The sequence below is a fragment of the Sycon ciliatum genome, chromosome 1 (genome assembly GCF_964019385.1).
Source record: "Sycon ciliatum chromosome 1, ocSycCili1.1, whole genome shotgun sequence".
Classification (NCBI taxonomy): Eukaryota; Metazoa; Porifera; class Calcarea; order Leucosolenida; family Sycettidae; genus Sycon; species Sycon ciliatum.
In genome coordinates, this window is record NC_088643.1 from 65,514,377 (window position 1) to 65,540,514 (window position 26,138).

At 48.0% G+C, this 26,138-nt stretch overlaps 3 protein-coding genes across 3 annotated transcripts; 2 read left to right on the top strand and 1 right to left on the bottom strand.

Moving 5' to 3' along the window:
- LOC135804906 (uncharacterized) lies at window positions 1-8,092 on the top strand. Its single transcript, XM_065318880.1, has 7 exons — window positions 1-508; window positions 4,041-4,362; window positions 4,638-4,738; window positions 5,442-5,565; window positions 6,102-6,204; window positions 6,786-6,902; window positions 7,261-8,092. The coding sequence occupies exons 1-7, from the start codon at window positions 428-430 to the stop codon at window positions 7,340-7,342; spliced, it is 930 nt and encodes a 309-aa protein (XP_065174952.1). The 5' UTR covers window positions 1-427; the 3' UTR covers window positions 7,343-8,092.
- A 509-nt stretch (window positions 8,093-8,601) lies between these two features.
- Window positions 8,602-13,290, bottom strand: LOC135804910 (superoxide dismutase [Mn], mitochondrial-like). Its single transcript, XM_065318883.1, has 5 exons — window positions 12,975-13,290; window positions 11,455-11,571; window positions 11,088-11,194; window positions 10,672-10,744; window positions 8,602-9,237 (listed from the first exon to the last, which is right to left on the bottom strand). The coding sequence occupies exons 1-5, from the start codon at window positions 13,198-13,200 to the stop codon at window positions 9,095-9,097; spliced, it is 666 nt and encodes a 221-aa protein (XP_065174955.1). The 5' UTR covers window positions 13,201-13,290; the 3' UTR covers window positions 8,602-9,094.
- A 126-nt stretch (window positions 13,291-13,416) lies between these two features.
- On the top strand, window positions 13,417-25,504 carry LOC135804908 (phytanoyl-CoA dioxygenase domain-containing protein 1-like). The gene is made up of 11 exons (XM_065318882.1): window positions 13,417-13,582; window positions 13,710-13,853; window positions 14,325-14,406; window positions 14,960-15,007; window positions 15,791-15,846; window positions 16,308-16,370; window positions 16,800-16,821; window positions 17,853-17,978; window positions 19,195-19,314; window positions 24,110-24,236; window positions 24,546-25,504. The coding sequence occupies exons 1-11, from the start codon at window positions 13,547-13,549 to the stop codon at window positions 24,592-24,594; spliced, it is 873 nt and encodes a 290-aa protein (XP_065174954.1). The 5' UTR covers window positions 13,417-13,546; the 3' UTR covers window positions 24,595-25,504.
- Window positions 25,505-26,138: the final 634 nt, after the last annotated feature.

A 26,138-nucleotide genomic window follows, 5' to 3' on the forward strand; every position in this document is an offset into this window, starting at 1 on the left:
TCAAAAAAAAATCCACCGCTGCCAGAGACACTGATCTGAGGTCACGTATGGGACGGTGAGAAGGCAATCATGCCTGTGCAATTGGCGAAGTAAAATTAAAAAATCAACAACAACGCCAGCGAGAAAGATTTGGCACCGCTGGCAGGAGTATCACATTCAGGTTTCGGTGCGGTAAAGCATAATTATACAGTACCGACGCTTCACTTCGGACTACATTGCTGTTGTAAGTTAAAGTCGTTCTTTCGATCATTCACCTGCCAGCACAGTGTCAGTATCGAAGGACATATCCAGCCTAGCGTTTACCAACCTTGCAGTACTCAAACCAGCCGCAGTGAGAGTGAGAGTGAGAGCAGCAGTGACGTACATGTAGATCCAGTGCTCATACAACGATCAACACAGGCGACACTGAACGCCGGTGCCGGTGAGAATGGGAGGTGGCGGGTCGCAGATAGCACCGTTGCCTGCTCCGCATGGCCAGTCGCTGCCAGCAGTCATGCAACCATCGGAGGTAAAACTATTACTAGTACTAGGTCACAGTAATCAATAGTGTCAGATATGTGACGAGTTGTAATTATTCCACTCCGGATTGTGATTGTTTGCGTCTTTTCGAGCATTCATATTTGCGCGTCCTTTATCCCTTTTATTTGTGGGTGCAGCCAAACGGTTTTGGCCTGGTTCTTTTCCCTTTGACTGGAGAGTCCAGTTGTTGTGTTTCCTGTCACCACATTGTGACAATGTCGTAGTAATAAATTATATTCTAATACAGTCTTCTATGGTCGTGGGTCGATCGTCTTCGGACGAATATTCTGACATATCAAACATGGTCCTTCGAGCCGGATTCAAGCAGCTCCCTCGGAGGTCACACAATCCGCAGCTCCCTCGTTGGTCACTCGTCCTCGCCCGTCTGATTGTCCGTGTTCGCAAGGCACTGGCACGTTACGTCTCTGTCAGTCGAATCGCATGCTGGACAGATTCCATGATCGCTCTACACTGGATCCGTGGGGACACGCGAGAGTGGAAGACCTTTGTACAGAACAGAGTGGTGGAAGTGCGATCCCTTGTACCCAGCTCAGCGTGGTCGCACTGCCCAGGAACGCTGAACCCAGCCGATCTACCCTCGCGGGGAGTCCAGCCATCCAGCTTCGACGCGAAGCTGTGGCTCAATGGTCCTCCTTGGCTGGCTGAAAAGGAGCTGGTAGCAACTGAGAGTCGGGACGATGATGTGGTGATACAAGAAGCCCATCAGGAGTTGAAGCGGCAGCCAACAACAGCCACACTTGCGACCACCACAGCCAGTCACCCCTCAATTCATCAAATCATTGACATCGAACGCTTCAGCACATTCAGTCGACTGGTCCGAGTGACAGCGTATGTCCGGAAGTTCGTCACCATCTTGCAGCTGCGTCGAACCAACACAGCATGCCAGCCTGTCATCTCTGCAGTTGATCTGAAGGAGGCAGAGGCACTGTGGATTCGTACTTGCCAAGCACAGTTAGTTGCTGATTCCAACTTTGAGAAGTTGTCACACGAGTTTGGTATCTTCGTCGACGATCAAGGTATTCGAAGATGCGGGGGGAGATTGCGCAATGCCGCCCTCACCACAGCGCAGAAACATCCAGCACTTTTGCCACGCGACCATCCAATCACGGCCATGATCGTGAGACGCTGTCATGCTGCCGTCCTGCACAGCGGTGTCAACGAGACACTCACGGAGCTCCGGTCTACCTACTGGATTGTCAGAGGCCGCCAGTTTGTGCGCACCATCGTACGTGGCTGTCAGCACTGCAAGAGGGTGAACACGAAGCCGTACGCTGCATCAACCAGTGCCCAGCTGCCTTCTGAGCGCGTAAGTGGCGAGGAGGCATTCCGGAACGTGGGTGTTGACTTTGCTGGCCCTCTGTATGTCAATGAAGGCGGCAGCAAAGTCAAGGCATATGTAGCTCTGTTCACCTGCGCTGTGAGTCGTGCTGTCCACCTGGAGCTGGTCAGTGACCTGACAACGGAAGCCTTCATGCGATGCTTTCGGCGATTTGTGGCACGTCGTGGGTTCCCGTGTTTTGTCATCAGTGACCACGGCAAGACGTTCGAGGCAGCAGCGCGTGAGCTGTGCAGTATCGCCCAATCTGCTGAATGTCAGCAGTTCTCCGCTGAACACCACATTCAGTGGCAGTTCAATGTGGAGAAGGCCCCTTGGTGGGGAGGCTTCTTCGAGCGACTTGTGCAAAGCGTCAAGCGTTGCCTCCGCAAAGTGTTGGGCAATGCATATGTGTCTGGTGAGGAGCTGGTGACGGTGCTGGCAGAGGTCGAATGTACCCTCAACTCCAGGCCATTGACCTTCCTCTCTACGGAAGAATGGACGGAGCCGTTGACGCCATCGCATCTGCTACTCGGCCGTCGACTTAGGTCCATGCCAGATGCGGAGCATATCCCACGTGCAGCCACAGCTGAAGTCGTACGAGAGCGAGCGGAGCACCTACAACAACTCATACGACATAGCTGGACTCGTTGGCGTCGTGAGTACCTGCTGGAACTAAGGAATGCCCACCGCCAACAATTCAATGCCAACGCCACACCTATTCGCGTCGGGGATGTGGTGCTCATCGAAGACGAGAACGCAAAGCGCCAACAGTGGCCTCTTGGCCTAGTAGTCGAGTTAATCCCGGGTCATGATGGCATTGCTCGTGCAGCGAAGGTCAAAACCGCAACACCGAAGAAAGGTAGCGTTACGCACCTGAAGAGGCCCATCCAGCGTCTCTACCCACTCGAAGTCTGTGCCGAGGAAGCAGTCACGGTTCCGAATCGTCAAGCACCTGAGAATGAGCCATTGCAATCCGTCAGGCCACAGCGAGCGGCGGCAGTACAAGCGGCTGCGTTGCCGATGCAGTTAAGAAACCGTGGACTAATTTGAAGTCAGAATAATTATGAGTTACCCCACAGGTCTGATTGACCACCGCTATGAGCTTATGCAGCTATCATTCAATGCTCATAATGTTCTGGACATGTAATTATTTATTGAACGTGTTGTATCGCGTTGAGTAATCTGTTAATTATAATGTTATTAGACTTGTGGTCAATCGGGGGGAGTGTCAGATATGTGACGAGTTGTAATTATTCCACTCCGGATTGTGATTGTTTGCGTCTTTTCGAGCATTCATATTTGCGCGTCCTTTATCCCTTTTATTTGTGGGTGCAGCCAAACGGTTTTGGCCTGGTTCTTTTCCCTTTGACTGGAGAGTCCAGTTGTTGTGTTTCCTGTCACCACATTGTGACAATGTCGTAGTAATAAATTATATTCTAATACAGTCTTCTATGGTCGTGGGTCGATCGTCTTCGGACGAATATTCTGACATATCAAACAAATAGTAATACCCTTCTACTACTAGTACTACTACTACTACCCTGGGCCTGGGTGTGATTTGGGGAGGGGGGCAATGCACACCAGTGGCTAGGCCTTTCCCAAATCGGCCATTTATTTTGGTCTATTCGGCTTTTCGATCGGCTGAAAAAATCGCCAGAATCGGCTGAAAATTTCTGTAAAAGGTGGAAATTCGGCTCTAAAGTCGCAGCCACCTTATGCAGATAATGGCTACAGAAATTGTATTTGCATGCTATTGAGGCACTAAAACATCAATTTTCGGCGAATTCAGTGCGAAACTTGCGTATCCGGCTAAAAAGATCGGTGATTTCTTCAAAACCACTATTTTCGGGCCGTGACGCAGGCGCGCACGAGCGGTCATGCCCAGTTGCCCACGACCCTGCAAAACATGTATATTCGGCGATTTCTTGGCAAAATCTCTGAATTCGGCCAAAAGATCGGCGATTTTCTGGAAAGGCTACTTTTCGGTGAATTTTTCGGCCGGCCGATTTGGGAAAGGCCTACCAGTGGCGAAAAGGCAGTAAATGCACATGATGAAATGGCGATAAACCCATGCCTGCCGCACAATGTTCTCAAAGCTGCAAAGTTCTGGCTCTCTGCTAACGTTAACTAACATTCTGCTGCACACTGCCTGTTGACGGCCTTATTCCCCACACCACAATAGGTACCCGAGCTAATGGCCCAACCAAAGCCAACCAAAGCAAGCCTTCACGCGGCAAGGACACCAAAGATCGACGAGGACAGTATACCACGTCAGCCAGTGATCATGAACCTGGAGCACGGCGTGGTGTGCAGTCACGTTAAGACAACAGAGCCTAGCACGGACGTGCCGGCTGCAGCCACGGCACCGAGCTCGACGCGGCCGCCTCGAAGCCAGCCCGTTGCCACGACAACGACGGACGGCAGACCGGCAGCAGCACGACGGTCACGGACAACAAACAACATGTACTACCACGCGCGGATCACTACTACTACTACTCGTGATGGTACGTGCCTGTGCCGCATTGCAGGCAATTTGATATTACCAACCTATACGTGTGACCGTGCCTTGATCAGGGAGGGTAGCTCCACACAACTTGTAGACCGCATAGCTCTGGCTGCGTGAACCAAAATCACTGTGACTCCGTCGCACAGGTGGCTCTGAACTGGGAAATTTACGGTGTGTGAAGTTGAACCAAGTTTCATACAGCTGACTTTGAAGCGGACACGATTTGAACTGATATTACATTCCGGCATACTGTGCGTGTTTCAACTGACCCAGGTGTTGAACAAATAGAGCCACACAAGCTCCTGAAAGTCGTCCGTGGTCCGCGCAAGGCCAGCGGTCGGAAGCTTCACTTCATCATGGCCAAAGGCGAAGTGGTGAGTGAGGGCTATGGTCACAAGTTGAAGACTGCCATCACTGTGGTGTGCATGCATGACATACCCTGGCTGTATAACTGAACGGTTTGATGTATGCAGGTGCGTGCACGCGTGCACCCACAAACACACAAGCACACACGCACACCATGTGACGCCCATCGCCGGAGGCGATGATAGCGATGCTACAGCAGAAGCCCTAGCAGCTTGTGCTGGGATTGCACCATTCAACAGCTTTCAAGACTGAAGAATTGACCACCACTATTCAGCCTGGTCTACACCACACAGCTATGAAGTGGCTTTTTCTGGCCAGTGAATCCCTAATTTTTGGTCTTTTTCATTCTTTTAACACACACACATCACACCACATACTCCGGCATGCACTGCACACTACTACTGTACTGGCTGTTGGTAACCACCCAGGAGAATGAAGGAAAAGTCAGGAGGAGTCTGAGAAAGAGAAGAAAGACGTGTGTGACCATAATCTTCGGGAATCGAACCCGCAACCTATCGATTGGAAATCGCCGCACATACCACTGCACCATATGGGACACATGTACACACGTACACACACACACGCACACACACACACAGACAATATACAATCATGTACAAGTACTGTGCTCCCCTTTCACACTGTTTTCGTCTGCGAAAAGCAAACCTTTCGGAAAGTAGTGCGTTCGCGTGTGCACATGATATGATTCAGGATTCTCCAGCCGATATCATCAGGTCTCCATCGACGATGCCACAAGGAAAGGGCTACCAGTGGCCGGAGTCGTTCAGGGATGCGTCGAAGCGACACTTCGTGCTTACATTCTCTAACCAAGAAGGTAGAGTAGTAGACTACTAGGACTAGTATAATGTAGTATGTAGTATGTCAGTTCTGAACATCTGGCCATCTGGCCATCTCCAGTTGCCAGTTAGGATATACTCAGTGATTGGGAATTGGGAGTGTGCTTGACGTTATGAAACTGTGAGTCACCAGAGACACTGGATCCCGGTATTATCACAAACGCCGATCTAAGCCGGGTCTAATGTTAATAGCAGATAGGTTAGGAGGCCAGCCATGATCCGATATATTTCTGCGGCCTCCAGTATGGGAGCAGCAGTTTTTAAAATTGCCCCATGTACTCCTTGTCACAACCCCCAAAGATCCCATACTACATGACTAGCAGAGTATTCTATTGCAGGTTGACCATCTATAGGTGTAATGCGTATACAACATGTGGTTGCATGCTGAAGACCAAGCTGGCTTTGACACGGGCGTGTATCTCTGAATTTAAATTTAAATTACTTTTGCATCTAAGTTGCCATCAGACAGACGTGTATTATACGAGAGCTTTCCATCCGGTGCCTGAATGTGCAGACATAGCTGAACTGGAAGACTCGCTGGCATTGGATCAACTGGCATCGGTGTCCGGATCGGACGTGAATATACTGGGAACGAACGATGACGGTGGAAGCTTGCGGTGAGCTGCATGCTTTTTTTAACTGGTGTAGAGCTCAGGTTATTTTGCGGCAAAAACATTGACAAACCCATCACCAGGTTACTTTGCAGCAATAGTATTTAAAACAAAACAAAAAAACATTGACAAACCCATCAACACCAGCACTCGTTATCAGCACTGGGCCCTAGCATGCCTGATGTAATGGTGTTCAAAAGTTGACAATTTGTCTGGACGCATGTTGTGTACGGATAGCGAAGTGGATTGAAAGGCTAGATAGATAGATAGCCATTAGCCTGACAATTACTCCATCTTCCGGAATATAAGCCGCATTGGCGTACAAGTCGCTCCCCCATTTGTTGCCAAGAAACACAGACATCTACCATATTTATCATCGTTAATTTGATCACCGGAGTATAAGCCGCACCCCCATTCGTTTGGGTGAATTTTGAGCGTTCAAAGTGCGGCTTATACTCCGGAAAATAAGGTACTTATTATTGCTCTCGCAAGCCAAAGTGATTTTATCTGATAGAGTATTGAATGGCCTCTCTCCCTCTCCCCTCTTCTCTTTGTATCTGTTGTTGTAACTACTGCGGACTGAACAGACTTGCCCTGCGAGGGACGACGACAGTGGGTGATGTCAAGGCCCAGCTAGCCATACACTTTCTCCAGTCCGCACAGCATCTGGAGCTGCACTTCGAAGGTGTTAACGAGCCGCTGAGGTGAGCCGTGGCAGCACATTTCGAGCAAGCACTACGTCCAATTCGAAGCACTTACTTGCAAATAGGATTAGTGGACAGTAGCAGTGTCGCTTTGAACTTTTTAAGTCCTCAGATTATAACGCTACACAAGTCAATTTTCTGTGCGCGGATGCAGGAATTGCAAGGTACGGTATCTGATTATGAAACCTTCTCGGGGACAAACTGCAATCACACTTAGAACGAGAACAAACTTCAGGCTCTTCACAAGCAATATTTCAAAAAGGTTTCCCATGAGCATACTAGTACTTTCATGCCTTCAGGTAACAATAATTGATTTTGTGTTGCATGGTATCCATGGTGTCTTTGCTTTGCGCTGCAGCGATGTACTTGTGGTTAGTAGCCTGGCAGATGCAGCCAGTGGGAACTGGGACACTTTCCTTGTCCTTCTGAGCGAGCTGTGATGCACTTCCACGCGGTTAGCAAAGCTTCTCCTGCTGGTTGCAAGTCTCGGAAGACAGAAGAATGAGCGCAGCCCCGTAGCACGCTAAGCAGTGTGCCACAAATGCACCGTTATTTTAACTTATTATATACTCTACAGACCAAGCATACATTGGTGACAGTTCAAAAAATAATTATATCGGTATCCAGTATATGCTGCTATAGAAGTATACTTGTTTGCAAAGGCTGGTGTTATCATCCCAGTACTACCATAGTACTCCATTACAGGAGCAAGAAGGCATTTTACTACTGAAACCTGCTCGTGAATATGTGCTCATCTACACATGGTGACCAGTGATGCCACTGGTACCAACAGGTTTCTGTGAAGTCTGTTTTAAAGAGCATATAATTATGAATACTATTTATCCACATGCCGGCATATCCCCCCACTGCCACATTTTGACCATTGAGTATTTACGTGGCACCGCATTTTGGTTCCAGTAGAACCTCATTTATCCGCATAAAAATTATCCGGAACCTCACTTGCCCAGACTGCCATTTTTCCAGGGCTATGAGTGCAGCCGATTTTGAAAGTTTTTCTTTCTTTCTTTATCTTTAAAAAAAGAAAGAAATAACATAAGGAGAGGAAATCGGTACCGTTGGTCAGTGTCGTGCAATATCTTTTTTTCCCTGCAATTCCCAAGTGTGTCAATATTTTCAACAAAATGTAGCCATGAGGTGTCCTTCAAAAGATTGTGATGGTTTTCTTCCAACGATTTGGATAGTCTTTCTTAGACAGAAGGGAGAGCTGGGTTTGGTTGCTACTCGGAGTTTCACTAAGTCAAAAGTGATACTGACTAGTGACTACCAGCGATCACAATGAAAGGTGAAGTCGGATCTACCTCGACAAAACGAACCATTATAATGACCCTTGAATCCCACCATGGCCAGGTCTAGATTTTCATCAAGTGACATCGTAGGGTACACAAAGGATTGGTCATGGTTGTTGTAGTATCCAGACACATTGTCTTGGGTATTTCACTACTCCCTGGTATTAACATATGTCATATTTCACTGTGTAACCAGCTGTACGCATCCAAGGTTCAGGGTGCACAGTCAGTTCTAAGCGGAGAGAGGCGCAACACACCACTAAAAAAAGGACATAAATCTGAAAATGAGCCCCGAAGGAGACTCAAGTGGACCTGCACAACCCGTTCTATTGCACCCAGTGTGAGCGTTTAAATTAGTGCTCGCAGAATAATCCAGCACGACTTGAACAGCCTTCGAGCCTCACACACAGGTGGAATATTTTCATTTCATGAATTTCATGGATCGAAAGATTGGGGCTAGCAGCAAAAAAGGCTGGTCACGGTTCTACTTCTTGAAGCACAATGGTAACAAGGCCAGTAGAACCACACAACACGTTTTAATAGTTACTAATTACTTTTTAGTAGTACTGCAGGTGGCCCTTTGCCTTGCCAGTGGGAAGGAAAACTAGTTCTACAAAAAGTGTTTCACTAAGACTAGGGACAGATAGATTGATCGGCAAACAGCTAGCGAAAGTAGCAGAAAGCAAGATGATACATGGCCAATACGGCACATGCCCAACATGGTAAAAGCAAGCTTTACAGCCGGTCGAACATCGCAAGTTTAGAGCAAGCCGAATATCAGCAAAGTGCACAAATCCGACTAACAAATAGCAGCCAACACTGGTTCGTGGTTGTCACATTGCCTTCAAGTAGCTTACCAGATGATCAACGGTTCTATTTCAATGTCTATTGAGCTCCAGTGTAGCGAGATGCAACATCTTCCCAGTTGATAACATTCCAGATGGCCTTCAGGTAGTCAGGTCGGACATTCTTGTACTGCAAGTAGTAGGCATGCTCCCACACGTCAATACCGAGGAGTGGCACAAGACCTGCAATGCACACACATTGCACACACATTGCACACATTGCACACATTGCACACACACACACACACACACACACACACACACACACACACACACACACACACACACACACACACACACACACACACACACACAACCATTTACATTCGCGGAGAGACACGCCAAGAGCATGCACCAGGGTGTGTGTGAGTGTGTGTGTGTACGGTATGCGGACGGGATTTTGCACGGAAAGGAGACATGGCTCGGCATAAGTGTCTGGAGGAGCGTGCGCGGCGTGTCTGAGCAGCGGGGCGCCAGTCAGTGCGGGCGGTGGCTGAGAAGCCGCGGTGGCTTGGTCCGGCATGTGTGTGCCTCAACGGTGGATGCCACAGTGCCACCTGGAGCTACCGGAACGTCGGCACCGGCGGAGGGATGTGCCGCGCATTGTGACAGGTGTGGTCGCTGCTTTCGCGGTGTCCGGGGACGGGGCAGGCATCGCTGTTCAAGGGTGGCGCATAGACCAACAGCAGAGGAGCGCTCAGCCTTCCAGCACGTGTGCATATGCGGCAAGCGGATGCGACTACCCATGCACCTGGAGCGTCATCGAGCGCCGTGTCCTCTCTCTCTTCTCAAGTTTCCCAGTGATGGGATCACGTGACCCTTTTGCGGCAGTGACTCTACAGGACAGGACAGGTGTGTGTGTGTGTGTGTGTGTGTGTGTGTGTCTGTGTGTGTGTGTGTGCACCTTGTCATGCTCCAGTCCTGGCTGGTGCTAGAAGAATAACAGCAAGTGGCTTGCTACCCTATCTCAGTGCTATGTAGGGATGTCAGATTAATAATCATAGGCTAATCATAGGCTGAATAGTTAAATATCATGGCCAACAATGGTTCCGCAGTACATGTAATAAGAATGGCCAAGTGGCTCTCACAGAAAACCACTGTAATCCCATGAACTACTGGAGGGACAAGCAGCTCAAGCGCGAACAGGTAATCTTATAATTATCCTGTCGTAGCACTTTGTCACATTTTGTGCTACATGTGTAGTTTTGTGTACTTAGTCGTGCTCCATCGTACATGTACTATAATGATAGTGTAAAACATGTAATATGGCACCCACGGTCAACGGGGTACTCACTACTCGGAGTGAGGGTAACACGCATGCAGCTAACGAGGTTTACCCCCTTGTCGGGCATTTGTTGTGAGATTTACCACCTCACTCTTGCCGTTAGGCGCTGCATCTGCCACCCTGGTTTAATCAGGCATGGTGGTGGCTTGGCACGAGCAAAACCTCTCTAGGCTGGTTGTATTTCTCAACACAATTGTAGGCCGGTGGTAACGTGGGTTTTCAAACTTTACTCTTAAAAAAAATGTGACATCACGATACAATCGGCCACCCATACTGCAGGGCAGAGATACACACGATTGCAATTCGAACACACAGAGAACAGATTTTCCTACCTGTGGTGGACTGGAGTGGATCCTGGTTTGGGCAGGCGGAGACTGACAGCTGCATTGTCTCCTTGTTGAGTCCCTATCATGCAACGATTAAAAAAAAGAAAAGAATTTGTCACGGTCAGGGTCTCAAAGAAAGAGTGAAGACACCAGTACAAGGCGCATACCAATTATTGCTTTTTTCTTTTCCCCTTTTTATTCATTCCCTAAAAAACTGATGAATATTCTTCAGAAAAAGTCTTTGCATCAGGACTGTCAGGTGATAAGGCGTGCACTGCCGTTGCCTGCAGGCTCCCTATAAGTAAGCCCTCAGCAGACTGGCCTTTACAAGGTTCTATGGCTGTCCCCTTGGCAGCATTATAGTGCATTGCAGTTGCATTGCGGGTGCACCGACTTTGTAGGGATTGAGATCACACACTCACCAGCCAGGCCCAGCCGGATCCCTGCACGCCAACAGCAGCAGTGGTCATCTTCTGCTTGAACGCGTCGAAGCTGCCAAACTGTGTAACAATGGCGTTGTTCAGCTCGCCTGTGATTTGACAGCGAACAAGAGGCAGCAGAGGCAGATCAGTACACGTGGCAAGTGTGGCAAATATAACCTGCAATGGGTACGGTGTACCAAACACCACGCTATGACCAGCAAGCTTCACTGGACGGTCTCCAGGTAGCTTGGCACCTACAGTATGCGAAGCCATGCCCAGTAGGCCTTGGTTGCATGCAGTCATTGCGGCCGAATGCATGCAGCATGTCTGAATTGACCAGAGTCCGGTGCAAACTTAGCACACTCACCAGTTGGCTCACCACCACCATTCGGTGAGAGGTTCTGCCAGAAGATGGAGTGGTTGATGTGACCGCCGCCGTTGAACTTCAGCGCGCCACCGAGAGCAATGACACCGCTGGCATCACCTGCAATCAAACAACAACAACAACAATACCAGTACCAGTAGATATATAGAGAGGAAGAAAAGAGGAATAGATGTCCAGACTTGATCTTTCTCATAAGGTGCACTATCCGCCCAGTTCTCATGGCAACCACCAGGCCATAGCCTGAGCATAAGTATCAGCGGGCAACTGAACATTTTCTCCAGAGCTTCCAAAAGCTGGAAAACTACAGTGCACGGACTTGTAATGGTTGCTTCTGACACGAGTCGGGCTCAATATCATGTTGGAAACCGCGACCGAAATACCTCCAAAAGAAAAGAAAAAAGGGTGTGTGCATAGTAATGCTCTGTATAATGATAAAAAAAGTTCAGTTTGCAAGTTCTAACTATTCAGTACTCCTACAAACTTCACCAATGAGATCTGTACGATCAAGACAGCTGTGTGGAAGAATCGATGCCACTACTAGTATCTGCTACTAGTCATGTTGCTGGTGGTGAACTAGGTAGGCCGCAGAGCGCATGGGGTGGGGAGTACAGACGAAACGATGAACCGGCCGAAAGCTGCTGCTTACCCTCCTGAATATCATCACACTGTGTTGTCCAATGTTTTATGCTAAATTAACTATCCCCATGCACATGGCAAACATTGTGGTACCGGTATGTGTGCATGTTGTGGGGAGAGGGTCAATGTACTGTCGTGGACATGGAAATCCGGTCACACGTCCAGCGGCCCCAGGGCGCTGGCCATGCAGCCGTGGATAAGCGGTACACACATATCATGCATATGCGCTGCAGCGCACTGGTCGCACATGCATAGGATCAACAAGTGCACTACACGCAGCGTGTTCTGTACGCGCTGAGGGCGCCGGCCCCGGTCAATCGACTGGATTTCCATGTCCGCTACAGTATTATGCCTGCTGTTCATTCATGTCCTACACAATTATTTCAGAATGCTCATAAACGTGAACAGAGCTGCTTATTCCTGTCATCTTAAACTGAGCAGAAGAAAGCATGGGCTCACAAATGCGCACAGAAGCTATTGCGATGCAGAGAGAAACAAATTTCTCCCAATCCAGATACCGTAATGTCGCGTATAAAAGCAGGTGCTTACGGCCGTGTAAGCCGATATCAGTACTACGCTTCTACTCAGTATTCAAGTCAGGCTTCTATTCAAATCACGTATCTCTATGTATGTCAACACTAAACCAGCCAGGCTTATGTGCTGACAGTGAATCTTACAAATCAGGCTTGTATTCAAAACAGGCCTCTATACAAGACACTACAGTAAGTAATACATATACTGAAGAGCATCTCCCATAGGATCATGAAGTCATAATGTTTAGCAATGAAAGCAGACAATTTTTTCTTCAGACTTTCCGTTTGTGTCTTTCCCTCAAACCAGTGAAAGCAGACAATCCAGTCATTTACCCTTCGCCGCGCATTCCTGAAGTTTCTCCTCCGCGACGTTCAAGTTGTTGACGTAAGTCTGATGGTGCTTGCTGTGGTGCAGTTGCATAATCTCTGGGGAGATGTGGGGTGCCAGTGCGCCATAGTCGTAGGGCAAGTCGGGGAGAGTATGCTTCTGGGCAGCACAAGCCGACGCAAGTGAGCGTGCGGCGCATTGCCGAGCAGCAGAGCACAACGCCAACGCCATGACTAGAATATAAAACGCTTCTCCTCTCCCAATAAGGTTGAGAATATGCCTGAACGGTTGCTCTTCAAAAAATTAATGTTTTTGACTGTGTTTGATGGGGGATTGCACAAACAACCCTGGAAACGAGACGTTGTCAAGTGCTTTGACCTTCATATCGACGTCATTCATGCTGGACCGTGCGTGACACGTGATCGCATCTTTCAAAATACCGGTGCTGCAAGTATCGTCATTCCAAAATAAATGGTCACACTATTTCACATTCTTCTCTTAGCAGGGGAGAAGGCTCTCTGTTCGACCAATTTACATTATCAGTTTTTACACAACAGGACAACGTAGAACCGGATCAATGGCGGTGCAATTCACAGACGAACAGCGGCAGAAGGTAGGAAAAGAGATCCATTTTTTGACTTTGTTCCAACACAATTTGCAATGGAAGGTGAATACATGCAAGTCCACTATTCCCTCGTGTGCGAATTCTTGTTGGTCTACCTTCTGTGACTGGTTTGTAGTTCCTGGATGATGGCTTCGTGGTCTTACCAGATGCATACACAGCAGAGGAATGCGAAGTCCTGCGTGCTAAGATCTTGTCCATTGTTGATGAGCAATTGGATTTGTCCAAGCATCCTGGAACTGTATTCACCACTGACCAGCAGGTAAAAACTCATCGTGCTGAGGTAGTGCATGTCGTCATCAGTACAATGCTTATGCTTAATGCTTATGCAGTTCCTTCGCATGATGGATTGTAGGCTAGTTTTTAGTGACCTGATTGCCAAGTAGAACCAGCGATTGCATGAATGCAAGAGGCATAGATAGAGGCAGGCTGCACTGCTAGTCATGTACTTAGTAGACCTACTCTTTGACGTACTCTTTGCCTGCCGGACCTCTACATCACTGTCATCAGGGTGCATAGCTGTGTAGCTGCTGAAGGTGCTTCTACTAGTTCTAGCACTATGAGGGCGTCGAGGGCCGCATGCGCTTGCCTGCGGTGCTGTGCCCCCAAGTTTATGTGGATGTGTGTGTGTGTGTGTGTGTGTGTGTGTGTGTGTGTGTGTGTGTGTGTGTGTGTGTCACTGTGTGTGTCTGTGTGTGTATGTACACTGCTGTCCTGGCACCACACCATGCAGTCCAGGACCAATGACGAGTACTTCATGACTAGCGGCGACAAGATCCGCTTCTTCTTTGAGCAAAATGCGTTCAACGACCAAGGTTGGTCTTTTAGTCTTTTTACCTATGCTGATGTGTACGATGATGATGCCGATGATGATGAATTGATGATGATGTCGAGCTTTCCCCTAATATCCAGGATGCATACATGTACTGCTAAGTGAGTTTTCTGTACCATACACTCTTTGCCTTGATTGCTATTTATTGTTGCTGCAAGTACTGTAGTGGACATTGAAGTCTGCTGACAAGTCAAGCGGCCACGGGGTGCTGACCTTGCAGCCGTGGGCTCCGCTGATCCATTTTTGCACTGTGTATGTGAACTACAGTGCGTGCATGCGCTAAGGCAGTGAGGGCGCCGGCCCCTTTCATTCCGCCGGATTTCAATGTTCACAGCAGTATACTATGCACACCGCCTGGTCCAGAACTGTAAGGGATAGGTTAGACGTGTCGTGCCGTTCACTGCGACTCGTGTGTGTGTGTGTGTGTGTGTGTGTGTGTGTGTGCGTGCACGTGTGCGTGCGTGTGTGTGTTCGTGTGTGTATATATTACGTGTGTGTATATTTTACTTGTGTGTGTGTGTGTGTTCTCACTGTAGGCCAGCTCAAACAACCCGCACATCTGTGCCTCAACAAGATAGGCCATGGTAAGCTAGAGAATACACAGCTAGCAACGCTCATGGATATTGGCCAGTAGTTCGGTTTCTGGTGATGTCAGTGTTCTTGCGAATAAACATGAACTGGCCAAGGTTGTCGCTATACCTGTACCGTAAAGTACCGCCAGAGCGCCCCACCATCTCATCCTTTCGTGGTCGTATTGTGGAGGTGGTCTGCTGTCTGGAGGTCATACGACATGAACCCTGTACACATATTGCACGTTTTGCAGTCAATCCGTACCTTCAAGAGGACACAAGCTCCACACAAAAACCTGCCAAGCGTGACCTTAGTACACTAAGATTCTCACATCGTACACACTTCGTTGCACTCTGCCATACGATTTTCCTTTCTCTGGCTGTAAAATCAAGGTGGGGCGCTCTCGCGAGACGGGGCGCTCTGGCGGTACTTTACGGTATATGTATGTCCTTGTGGGCGAAGGCATTATTCCGCACTGATTCTTGCAGTGTGTGCACAGCACTATTCTGACAGAAGCTTCAAAGTCGTTGACAAATCCAGACCCATAGAGATAGATCCATGGATCATGGTTTGTCCGGCAAGCAAAACAAGTACATGTACTTGTGCCATCCTGGCCTGATTCCACATTCATGTCCATGATGAATCTTATCAATATCATACAGCTGGACAACTGGAGTGTGGCTCATTGTGCTCATTGGTATCTGGCTGTGTGATACTATACTTGTGTGCCTGGCTGTGTGTTACTATGCTTGTGTGCCGGCTGTGATGCTGGCATGCACATTCTTTTCTGTGCTCAGCACTTCATGCTTTGGATGAGGACTTCAAGCAGTTCACCCACGCACCCCTAGTACAGGTGAGGTTGGTTGTTTGCCACACCTGCTCTGCCCCTGCCTGCCTGCTGCGTCTGCCTGCTGCTCCTGACTTTGGTTGTTTTTATCACTGTACAGTTGTAAACCGAATACCTTCCATGCGCGGTGTCACGATATGCGTTCTCACATTTGGAGATACTGCGCAAACGTGGCATACATGTCTGCAGTCGGCTCGGCAGTCATGTGACGACGTCATATGACCAAATTAATGTGGCAGCAGCACTACAGCAGCAGCAGCGGTAGCATTGTAGTAGTACATGTAATAGTATTTCATGAAGCTGGGTTGTCACCGGGGCAAGTTCATGTACCTTCATGGCTTCGCTTTGGAGACTGAAGAGCGCTGGCGATGTGGATTATATGCATCAGTTTGTGTGATGGTACATGTGTATGTGTGAAACTGTGAATGCAATGTTGGACGGGCCATGCCTTTTTGTCCATGTCACAGGCTGCAGCACGTAGTGTGGGCTACCAGCAGCCAGTTATTCCACAAAGCATGTTCATCTTCAAGGTAGGTTACGTGGACTAGAGTCATCCTGTCATCTTGCTGCTTACATGACTGTATACCCCCCCCCCACACACACACACACGTACACACACACACACACACACACACACACACACACACACACACACACACACACACACACACACACACACACACACACACGCACGCATCTTCACAGATGCTGTGGGCTCAATTATTTGAATTGTGAAATCGGCCAACAGCGTAATCGTACACCGTTGTGCAGCGTGCTATGATGATGCTCTTGCTGAACTGGTCTCAAAGATGTTTTCTCCTCTCCCAACCCTGCTATCTCAACGTGGCGGCCTTTCACCATTGCGGCATCGGGTCAAACACCACCGGTATTGTGTGCTATGCATTTGTCTGATCTGTCCTTTTCTCCTCTTTTTTTTTCTCCCTTGTGTTCCTCTCTAGAACGCCAAGTGTGGTGGAGTAGGTGGGTGAGAGTTTGCTTTGGAAGGGTTCTTAGCTGGGTGCAGTACTGCTACCCTAGTTTGCTTTGGAAGGGTTCTTAGCTCGGTGCAGTACTGCTACCTTAGTTTGCTTTGGAAGGGTTCTTAGCTCGGTGCAATACTGCTACCTTAGTTAAGTTTGTCCTCCCAGCTAATTTACACACAGTGGGCTAAGTTCCCTAGGTGAAGCTAACAAGCGGGAAGACCTTGTTTTTTGAGCATCTATGCTGCAGTCATGCTTCTGTCTCACACTATGGCTGCACCTGGGGCTTGTGTGTGTGTTGCAGTTTGCCAGCTTTGAATTTTCCTTGCTCACTTTTACTCCTCACTCAAAATAACGCCAGGCGTAGTCTACATTGCTTCAGCCTTGTTGACCCTTTCAGCCGTATTCAGGGGATTTTCTCGGCGGCTCAACATTCGCTTGCAGACTTAGTTTTGTGAGTCTTGACCTTGAACCAACGCATATGGCCGATTGGTTTGCAGGCCTGCCTGCGAATCATGAGGTCCCGAGTTCAAGACCCGCGCTGGTAGCAGGGAGCGTGTAAAAAGACTTTTTACGCGTGTTGAACTGCGCCGACACCCACGGTCAACTGGGTACTCACAGCTCGGAGTGAGAATAACAGGGATGCAGTTCACAGGGTTATGGGCCGTTACACGCCCGATTGGTTGAGAGACTAACCTCCTCTCCCCTGACTCACTTGTGAGGTCTGCATTCGCCACTAAGGTTAACAGGCATAGTGGTGGCCTGCGGATGCGAAGGCTAGTTTGTGTGTTTCTGAACGAACATTCAAGCGATGCCGACGCGGATCCCGCGAATATTATTATTATTATTGACCTTGAATTGGACGGAAAATTCACGGACAATATTTTGGACTTGTATGGCATTCGGTTTTCATCTCTCATGCACCCACTCAGGTGCAGTGCGTGCGTGCACATTCGTTTTGACCGTGGTGAAATCCTTGCAAGTAGCTAGTGTATGTTGTGTGTGTGTGTGTGTGTATGCCCTCCGTCGTAGTGACACCACACCAGGACAGCTCTTTCCTGCACACCACACCGCTGCGCCTTACCGGCTTCTGGATTGCCCTGGAAGACGCCGTCATCGACAACGCGTGCCTCTGGTTTGCACCAGGAACACACAAAAGTAAGGTCGCCTGTGGATTTTTCGCCTGCAAATTTTAGATTTTACAGGCAAATATTTTATGGACCAGTGGAGGCGAAGGAGACCTACAAAAGAAAAGCTCTATAGATGTTTAGAATTGTCTATTGATAATTTGATATCCACTGCACTTACCCTAATTGATATCCACTGCACTTAGGCTGTGTTTACATGAGGCGTTTCGACCTGGGTCAGATTTCAACCCGCCATGTACACAAAATGAATGGCGCGTTTACATGACGCATTGCGCATGACCCGGGTTGAAATTTCGCCCCGGGTTGATTTCAACCCTCCCCCCAAGGGGTTGAAATCAACCCGGGTCAAGAAAATCGTACAAACGTACTTCTGTGCGTATCTCGCGCCAGGTTTGAACAGGACTGCATATGCAAATTTCGCGCGAACGGATTCACGTGATCATACAGGACTCTAGAAGTGGACTTTTGGCGGCATGTCAGTATTTGACCCGGGTCAACTGTCTTCATGTAAACGCTCACCTATTTTGTCTATCGTACAGACTTTCAACCCGGGCTGAACTCGACCCGGGTTGAAATTTCTCATGTAAACACAGCCTTACACCTTTCACATGACAAGACTGAGGCTCCAGTACTGTGCACAATCTACCACACACTACAGGGAGAGCAGCTGGGCCTCTGGAGATCTGCAACTGCTAGAGGGCATCAGAGTCCAGAGGCTCATCGTCAGATTCCGAGGAACTGGTTGCATTCTTCTCGAGCTGCGTGACCTCAATTCGGCTCGTCGTGGCTGATGATGGTTCAGCTGGACTGGCTGATGGCTCAGCTCGGTTCCATCATCTGTGTTCTTCTCTTTTAAAAAGGAGATACGAGAACAGAGCTGCACTGACGATCTCCTCCCTCTCACTTGTACCAGCTTGCTCAAGGATCAAGGACTTGAACCAGGGACCTCTGCTTATGGCCAGCGATGCTCTACCACCAAGCTATGGTGTAGTCTGGATATTAAGGAGTTTTCCTCGGCAATTTGGGCTTTGAATTTTCAGGATTCCACCTGTACTAGCGATCAGATCATCTGATGACATTTGAAGTCTTCAATTCAAACCGTGGAACATAGTTTATGACAATTTCAGCTACTGAACTTGTGTGTGCGCACGCGTGTGTGTGTGTGCGTGCGTGCGCGCGTGTGTGCGTGTGTGTGTGTGTGTGTTTGACTGTTGTCTGACTGGCAGCATGTCCGATTGGCACACGCATGGTACGTAACCCTGAAGGCCCATCGCCACCTACCATCTTCACTGGCCAAGCTGCACAGGTGGAAGACTCAAAGTATGTTCCTGTGGAGGTAAAGAAAGGTGAGCTTGCTATTCCTGCCATTGCATTGGTACAAGACTGCATTGCCAACTTCCAACAGGGACAACTAGAAGAACGAGAGACGAGAACATATAAGTCAGCAAAGGGAATGTAGGGCTAGGATTCATGTTTTTTAGCTCCCGTTTTGTTACTGTTGTATCATTTTTAGGTTGCCTTTCGCGGGGTCTAGGAAGCAGCACATGACCTGCTAGAACGCATGTCGGTCTACATGTATCTCATCCGTGAGCTGTTAAAGCACTCTTCAAGCTGTGCGATGGCCACTCAACTCGGCTCCGAAACACCCACGGTTTGTTAGAGAGTCTAGCAACATATGATGGCTTCAACATACAGCCAGACCTCGCTTAGCCGCACACGTCCGTTTTCCACAAAAAATATCCGGATAGGCGAGGGAACCGGATAATCGAACACACATACTGTCTGTATGCATGCCATATGCTGTAAATCGGTAACCAACAATTTCTTCCGGATTGCGAGGGATTCGGATAAAAGAGGACCGGATAAGCGAGGTCTGACTGTATCGACATTGAAGTCTCTCAGGAGTACAGCGGCAGCATGTGGTCCTTCACATGTTATTATTTATTTTTTATTTTTTATTTTTTAACCCTTTATGGACGGATTACTAGCACAGTATGCACCAGAATTACAAAATGTCAGTACAATTTTCAACTTCTCCATGTCATAACTTTGGTGTCCTTCACTTGATTTTCACAATCAAGGGCTCATTGGAAAGCTCTTGGCGAGAGCTACGTCAGGATACCAATCTCCATTATCCGGCCGCCACAAATCAGGCGCGGAAACACAGCAAAGTCGTCTCCAAGCCTGATATGCAAGCAAATTCGTCCCATCAACGCCATTCCACTCTCCTTCATCGCAGAACGCTCAAATCTGTTTGAGACGATTCAAACTTCAGCCGGCTACGTCATTATCATGTGCTCACTGCTCGCTCAAAGAGCACACGAAAAGGGATTTTCCCCCAAAATGGCGAAATGATCGATCAAAAATTTGAATTTGCCGAGGTAAGAATACGGCGTGCGATATCTCTGGCGTCCGACATTGTAACTCTTCAGCGATTGTTGCATTGGACAGCTTGGAGTTCCTGCTACCACGTAGACCCTTCGATTGTGGAATTTGCTCAAGAAACGATGGAGTTACGAAGTTACGAAGTTTCGATCTTATTACATACTGGCCAACCCTCCCGTTTTTCCCGGGAAAATCCCGGAAAATCAACACTCCTCCCGGGGTCCCGGGGATTTCAAGCAAACTCCCGGAAAAACCAAAGTTTTGTCTGATACAGGATTTTCCTGAAAACTCCATGGTTTCTCCCCGAATGTCCCGGTTTTTTGAACTTTTTTCAAAGATATGTACGGTGCTCATTCGCACTTCGAACTGTGCACAGCACTTTGAAGATCTGCACTGACAAAGTGACAGGCGGGCGCCGACTGATCAAACTGCACTACAGCCTAGTACAGGGTCGATCTGTGCTGTACGCCCAGCTGCAAAGTCGAACGTTTTTTTGGCGGGAAAAGCTCTTTTTCACTTGTTTTTGTGCCATCCAGGGATTTTGAGAGAAATCCAGGGATTCTGCATGTCTTGTCAAGGGATTGAGATTGTGGTGGTTGGTCAGTATGTTATTAGATCGAAACTCGTACAGTCCGTCCACAAAGGGTTAAATATTTCACACCAGATACACAGGCACTTTTGCCTTCTCGCCTAACCATGTGGCTAGACTCTAAGTATAAGATGAAGATGTACATGTAGTTAAAATAGAAGAAATCACATGGAAACGAGTTATGAAGCAACTATCCATGACTGTAGCAAGATAATAAGCAGTCAGAAAGTGCGACAACAGGGCACCGGTTAGACCGGTTAGGGTTAGACCGCATTGTCATGTTATTAATTTTAACTGGTCTCGTCATCGTCCTGTAATAGTCGGCATTCTTTGTTGCCGTGGGACTTAGCTTGGGCACATTTTCGCTGCGCTCACCTTCCCCTCATTGGTCCTACCATAACCTTGAACCTTCCAAGCTGGAAGGCTGTTGGTTTGCGCACTGAAGATGTGTTAGAGCTAGGTCTCAGGTCGCTGAATGTCTCAGTAGCCTGTCAGTTTTGTGCCCTGTTATCGCACTATCTGACTGCTTATTATCTTGTTACAGTCGTGGATAGTTGCTTCATAACTCGTTTCCATGTGATTTCTTCTATTTTAATTATATCTACTGGCTCAGTATCCGAGTTAAATATTCATGTAGTGTGATAAGAAGGCATGCTATATGAGACACATGATGTGAACATGCACTGGTGATATTTATATGGGTGATGAATTATTAGGTTTGATGATACGTGAAGAACCATCGCATGTTGATGTGGGAGGCGAACATGCTCTAGGCAAAAATGTCGCTATGGCAGAGCTACTCAATACAGTTCAGAAGTGATTACAAGCGTTGCGAAAGAGGAAAACGTCACATGATTTTACTGCAGCTGACTGAGCCAGGGCACTCTGAGTAAGAGAAACCTTGAGATCAGTGAACTCTTCAATGGAACGGATAGAGCCTGGCACCTTGTTCCAGTGAATGCTGCCTACAAACTGGATGGACGACCTGCCGGCAGGGCCACGCAGAAACGGGACTTGCAGCAGACAGGAAGCCTGCCATCGAGTGGAATACGGACTGTGAAGTGGAATACGGACTGTGAAGTGGAATACGGACTGTGAAGTGGAATACGGACTGTGAAGTGGAATACGGACTGTGAAATGGAATACGGACCGTGAAGTGGAATACGGACTGTGAAGTAGAATACGGACTGTGAAGTGGAATACGGACTGTGAAGTGGAGTACGGACTGTGAAGTGGAATACGGACTGTGAAGTGGAATACGGACTGTGAAGTGGAATACGGACTGTGAAGTAGAATACGGACTGTGAAGTAGAATACGGACTGTGAAGTGGAATACGGACTGTGAAGTGGAATACGGACTGTGAAGTAGAATACGGACTGTGAAGTGGAGTACGGACTGTGAAGTGGAGTACGGACTGTGAAGTGGAGTACGGACTGTGAAGTGGAATACGGACTGTGAAGTAGAATACGGACTGTGAAGTAGAATACGGACTGTGAAGTGGAATACGGACTGTGAAGTGGAGTACGGACTGTGAAGTGGAATACGGACTGTGAAGTGGATGGAAGTGTGATTGTGGAAATGAGCTATTGCTTTGGCTCAGGCATCGATACACGAGTACGGAAACGAACACCTTAAATTCATATCTTGACGGCAACAACACACTGTTCAGCCTTCAGAATAAAGGAGCTGTCGGGGCAGTGCTAGGGAGGGGGAAGATGGCATGAATACCATCGGCACCTTACTTACTCCTGGTGTGTAGGAGCACGTGTCTGTTCCCCTGTTCCCCTGCTCCCCAACCAGGTGGTAACCATGTAACTTTCTCTGCTTTAGTACTGTGTAGGAGATGAAGGAGGTTGAACATCATCGCCGGTATCTGATGAATTCCTTGTCCTTTCTCAGAAACTACGTCAGCAAATTGGTTCACAGTTTCTTGAAGATCTGCACCGTACAAACAGACACAGCATGGTTTGCTGTTGATCATGCTGATGAACCTGGCGTGCTTCCCTGGCAGCAATCGTTAAGGATTGGCCATGGCACCACAGTTGGCCCAGTGCTTGAACCATTCGTTTCGCAAGATGGTCACATGCATGCTCAACATTGAGTTCCGGTATCCGCATCCGGTATCCGAGGCCGGTATCGCACACTTCAGGTTCTTCAACAAGAACATTTTGAAAACGTCTGACAAGTAAACTGTCGTGCCTTCTCTTCAGGAGCACGTCGCACCTTCCAAACCTGCAAGAAAGCACCACTCCCTGCTCCAGTCAAGTGTCAAGTTCGGCAGGAAGCGTGTGTTTCGCGTAGGAACAACCAAATTCATCCTCTTAGTGTTATATCACAATTATCTCCTTTAGTGAAAGAAAAACTACAAATCTCAAGCTATTCTTCACCATCATCATCAATAAGGACTCCGAAATTCATAAACAAGTTTTCGGACATTCTCTTCAAATGAAGTACAAGCAAGCAGAACCAATAAAACATAGGGATGAGTAGCATCGCAAGGGTGGTAACCATTACCCACTATTTGTAGGTGATAAATTTAGCGAAGAATTTTATGCACAGGGGGAGATAAGAAAAAGGGGGAAAGAGAGGAAGAGAAGTAGACCGTTGAAGAGGAACTAAAATACACACTGTGTAAAGACAAACGCTAAATGGACGCTACATTAACTATTGGGATCAGGGGTGTCAGTAAACAATCTATTTTCTCCATCGAAATGTCTATGCAATAGAGAGTTTTGTGGGCTTTCTTCTAGTATCATGTTTACCTCCGCGTCGGGTATTTTTCTTTGGTGCCCGTCGGTGAAAGTCAAAATCTGCAAATTCTTTGTTGTTTACACTATACGGTGTGACGTCATGCCGGTGGTCCAAGGTCATGATGCATGCGGTGACGACCTTGGAGAACACGGTGCATGTCAAAACCAGGATGTGTGCGGTGTAGTCACTGTGTCATGCTGTGTGGATACTACTGTCCTCACACTTGTATGCTATCTCTGCTGCACAAACCCACTACTGGAGTACTACTGAAGCACTGCTGGATTGCGCAAGACATCAGTGCTCGCTTGAGTGTAGACGAGTTGCCCGCAAACAATTTATGTACAATGCAGCTGCTGACACGCCCTTTAGAGTCTATTTCTCTGGTTTCGTTTTAAAATGTATGCTTGATGTTTAGGCTCGCTCGTCATGATCGATGGGTCGGTTTTGCACAAGAGTGGTTCGAATCACTCGGACAGGTCGCGCAACATCTACACGTTTCACATCGTGGAAAGTGATGGTGTTGAGTACAGTGGTGACAACTGGTAAGTGATGGGAAATTTCCCTCTGTTTCTCTCTCCCAGTCCCTCTTGTTTTCTTTTTCCTTCGTCCTGCAACCACGGACACACGCACACACACACGCACACACACACACACACACACACACACACACACACACACACACACACGTGCCCACCTGTCTGCTATGGACTCCTGGAATATTGCCCAAGGGTTGAATGATGCTCTGTGTTTACTCGTGTGTCAGGATGGCTGTGAGTTGGCCTTGCAACTTGGTGACGAGACACCGATGTTTATTTGATTTTTTTGTTTTGCACTCCTATTTTGTGTTCTAGGCTGCTTCCTACAGCAGAAATGCCGTTCCCAAAGCTATTCACAGATTGATCATTCCAACATAGGACAGTGAAGCTGGATGGATCTCTTCTGAACAATATGGCGTTGCACTATGTAGCAGATTGTGAGGCAGAACTTCTGCTATAGCCTTGCACTCTACTTAGCAAATTCTAAACTGAATTATTCGGTGGATGAGAGTTTTCCGGGACCGCACTTCTTTCACCTTTTCTGCTGACGTATATGTCAGTTGCTGCCCGCTCATGGTGTGTTGTCGTCCCGCTGCGAGAGGCGACCTTGTGTAGCTGACGTTCTGATGCAAGCGACGGTATATGCAGCATAGCCGCTCTCACTCTCCGCGTCCATGCTGACCTATGTGCATGCATCCTGGTGGTGGTGGCAATGGCGGTGATGGCGATGGCTGGGTACTGTTTGGTGCTAGTTGTACTTGTTACGATGATGCAGCCTGTGGCAGCGTGTTGACCGTTCTTCACTCACTACTTACTACAGTTGTGTAGTAGTATACCGGCATGATGTGTGTGCTGGCATCCTTGCAGTGGAACAGACCAAAACCAGCAGCCCTGTCTCTGATCATAGACACACTACTGCATGCTTTCACCATGTCTATTTTTAAATAACTGTCTATCTAGTGACCTTCCCTGTGTGTGCTTTTGCGCTGTCGCCCTGGAGCTTTGTTTTACCGTTTCTGATCACCACTGTAACCTTCCTCTTCCTAGGTAGCAGCAGCAGCAAGAGAGTTGTAATGTGACATTCACTCAGTCTTGGGTGCCGTAACCAGACACGTATTGCCAACTAGCAGTGTAGCTTGTTCTTTTTCTCTCTTGCAATTTTTCTCTCTTGTTCAGATGCTGGTTTATGTCTAGATATTGTATAGTATCATCAAGAGTACATAATTATGGGGTTACTGAATATGCGGACAGCATGCTGTTTCGTTCTTTGTGAACTCATCAGCGCAGCACAGAGAAAATGAGGCCGAACCTGATAGCAATGAAAATAAAATTTCCAAAGCCAGATTTAAACCAGGCCCGAACGTACCTTGCCAGAGTGCTCAAACCGACAAGTCAGTGAGCTCTGCGCAATGCAAACAGCAAAGGCACTACCCCACATGAGAGTGCTGATTATGGGGTTATGTACTCTTGGTTAGGGCTTAAACGGTCACAACTTTCGCATGACCAGGTATTCTCTAAAAAGCAACGATCGGAACTGTGGTGATGACGGTTTCGTCTTCAGTGCCGAGCCGAAATTCCACAATTTCCTCCTCCCCACTGGACCTACGACATATAGCACTACTTCAGTACACCCTTCTCCAAATCAAAAGCTCCCATCAATGAGTGAAAAGACATTAGTCTTCATTGTAGACATGTGCCAACGGGTAAGAGTTTCCTGCTATCCTGCACACGGCGTTAACGTGTTGTACTACAGTGCCGTGCCGGCAAGGGGGTCGGATTTCAGTTGCCAGCACTGTAGTATACCATACACTGCACTGCTACATGATACATGTGCATGAAAAACCCGTTGAAACATCAAACATAACGGTTTCGTAACCATTAAGTTCTAGCGGTCCGATAACCAGTTAT

Coding starts and splice junctions, on each gene's coding strand:
- LOC135804910 (XM_065318883.1), bottom strand. CDS start 13,200: ATGGCGTTGGCGTTGTGCTCTGCTGCTCGGCAATGCGCCGCACGCTCA. Junction 10,745..11,087: donor GATCCGGCTGGGCCTGGCTG/GTGAGTGTGTGA, acceptor GTTGCATGATAG/GGACTCAACAAGGAGACAAT. Junction 9,238..10,671: donor TCCACTCCAGTCCACCACAG/GTAGGAAAATCT, acceptor TGTGCATTGCAG/GTCTTGTGCCACTCCTCGGT.
- LOC135804908 (XM_065318882.1), top strand. CDS start 13,547: ATGGCGGTGCAATTCACAGACGAACAGCGGCAGAAG. Junction 15,008..15,790: donor CCTCAACAAGATAGGCCATG/GTAAGCTAGAGA, acceptor TTCTGTGCTCAG/CACTTCATGCTTTGGATGAG. Junction 17,979..19,194: donor TGCACCAGGAACACACAAAA/GTAAGGTCGCCT, acceptor TCTGACTGGCAG/CATGTCCGATTGGCACACGC.
- LOC135804906 (XM_065318880.1), top strand. CDS start 428: ATGGGAGGTGGCGGGTCGCAGATAGCACCGTTGCCTGCTCCGCATGGC. Junction 509..4,040: donor CAGTCATGCAACCATCGGAG/GTAAAACTATTA, acceptor ACACCACAATAG/GTACCCGAGCTAATGGCCCA. Junction 6,205..6,785: donor GATGACGGTGGAAGCTTGCG/GTGAGCTGCATG, acceptor CGGACTGAACAG/ACTTGCCCTGCGAGGGACGA.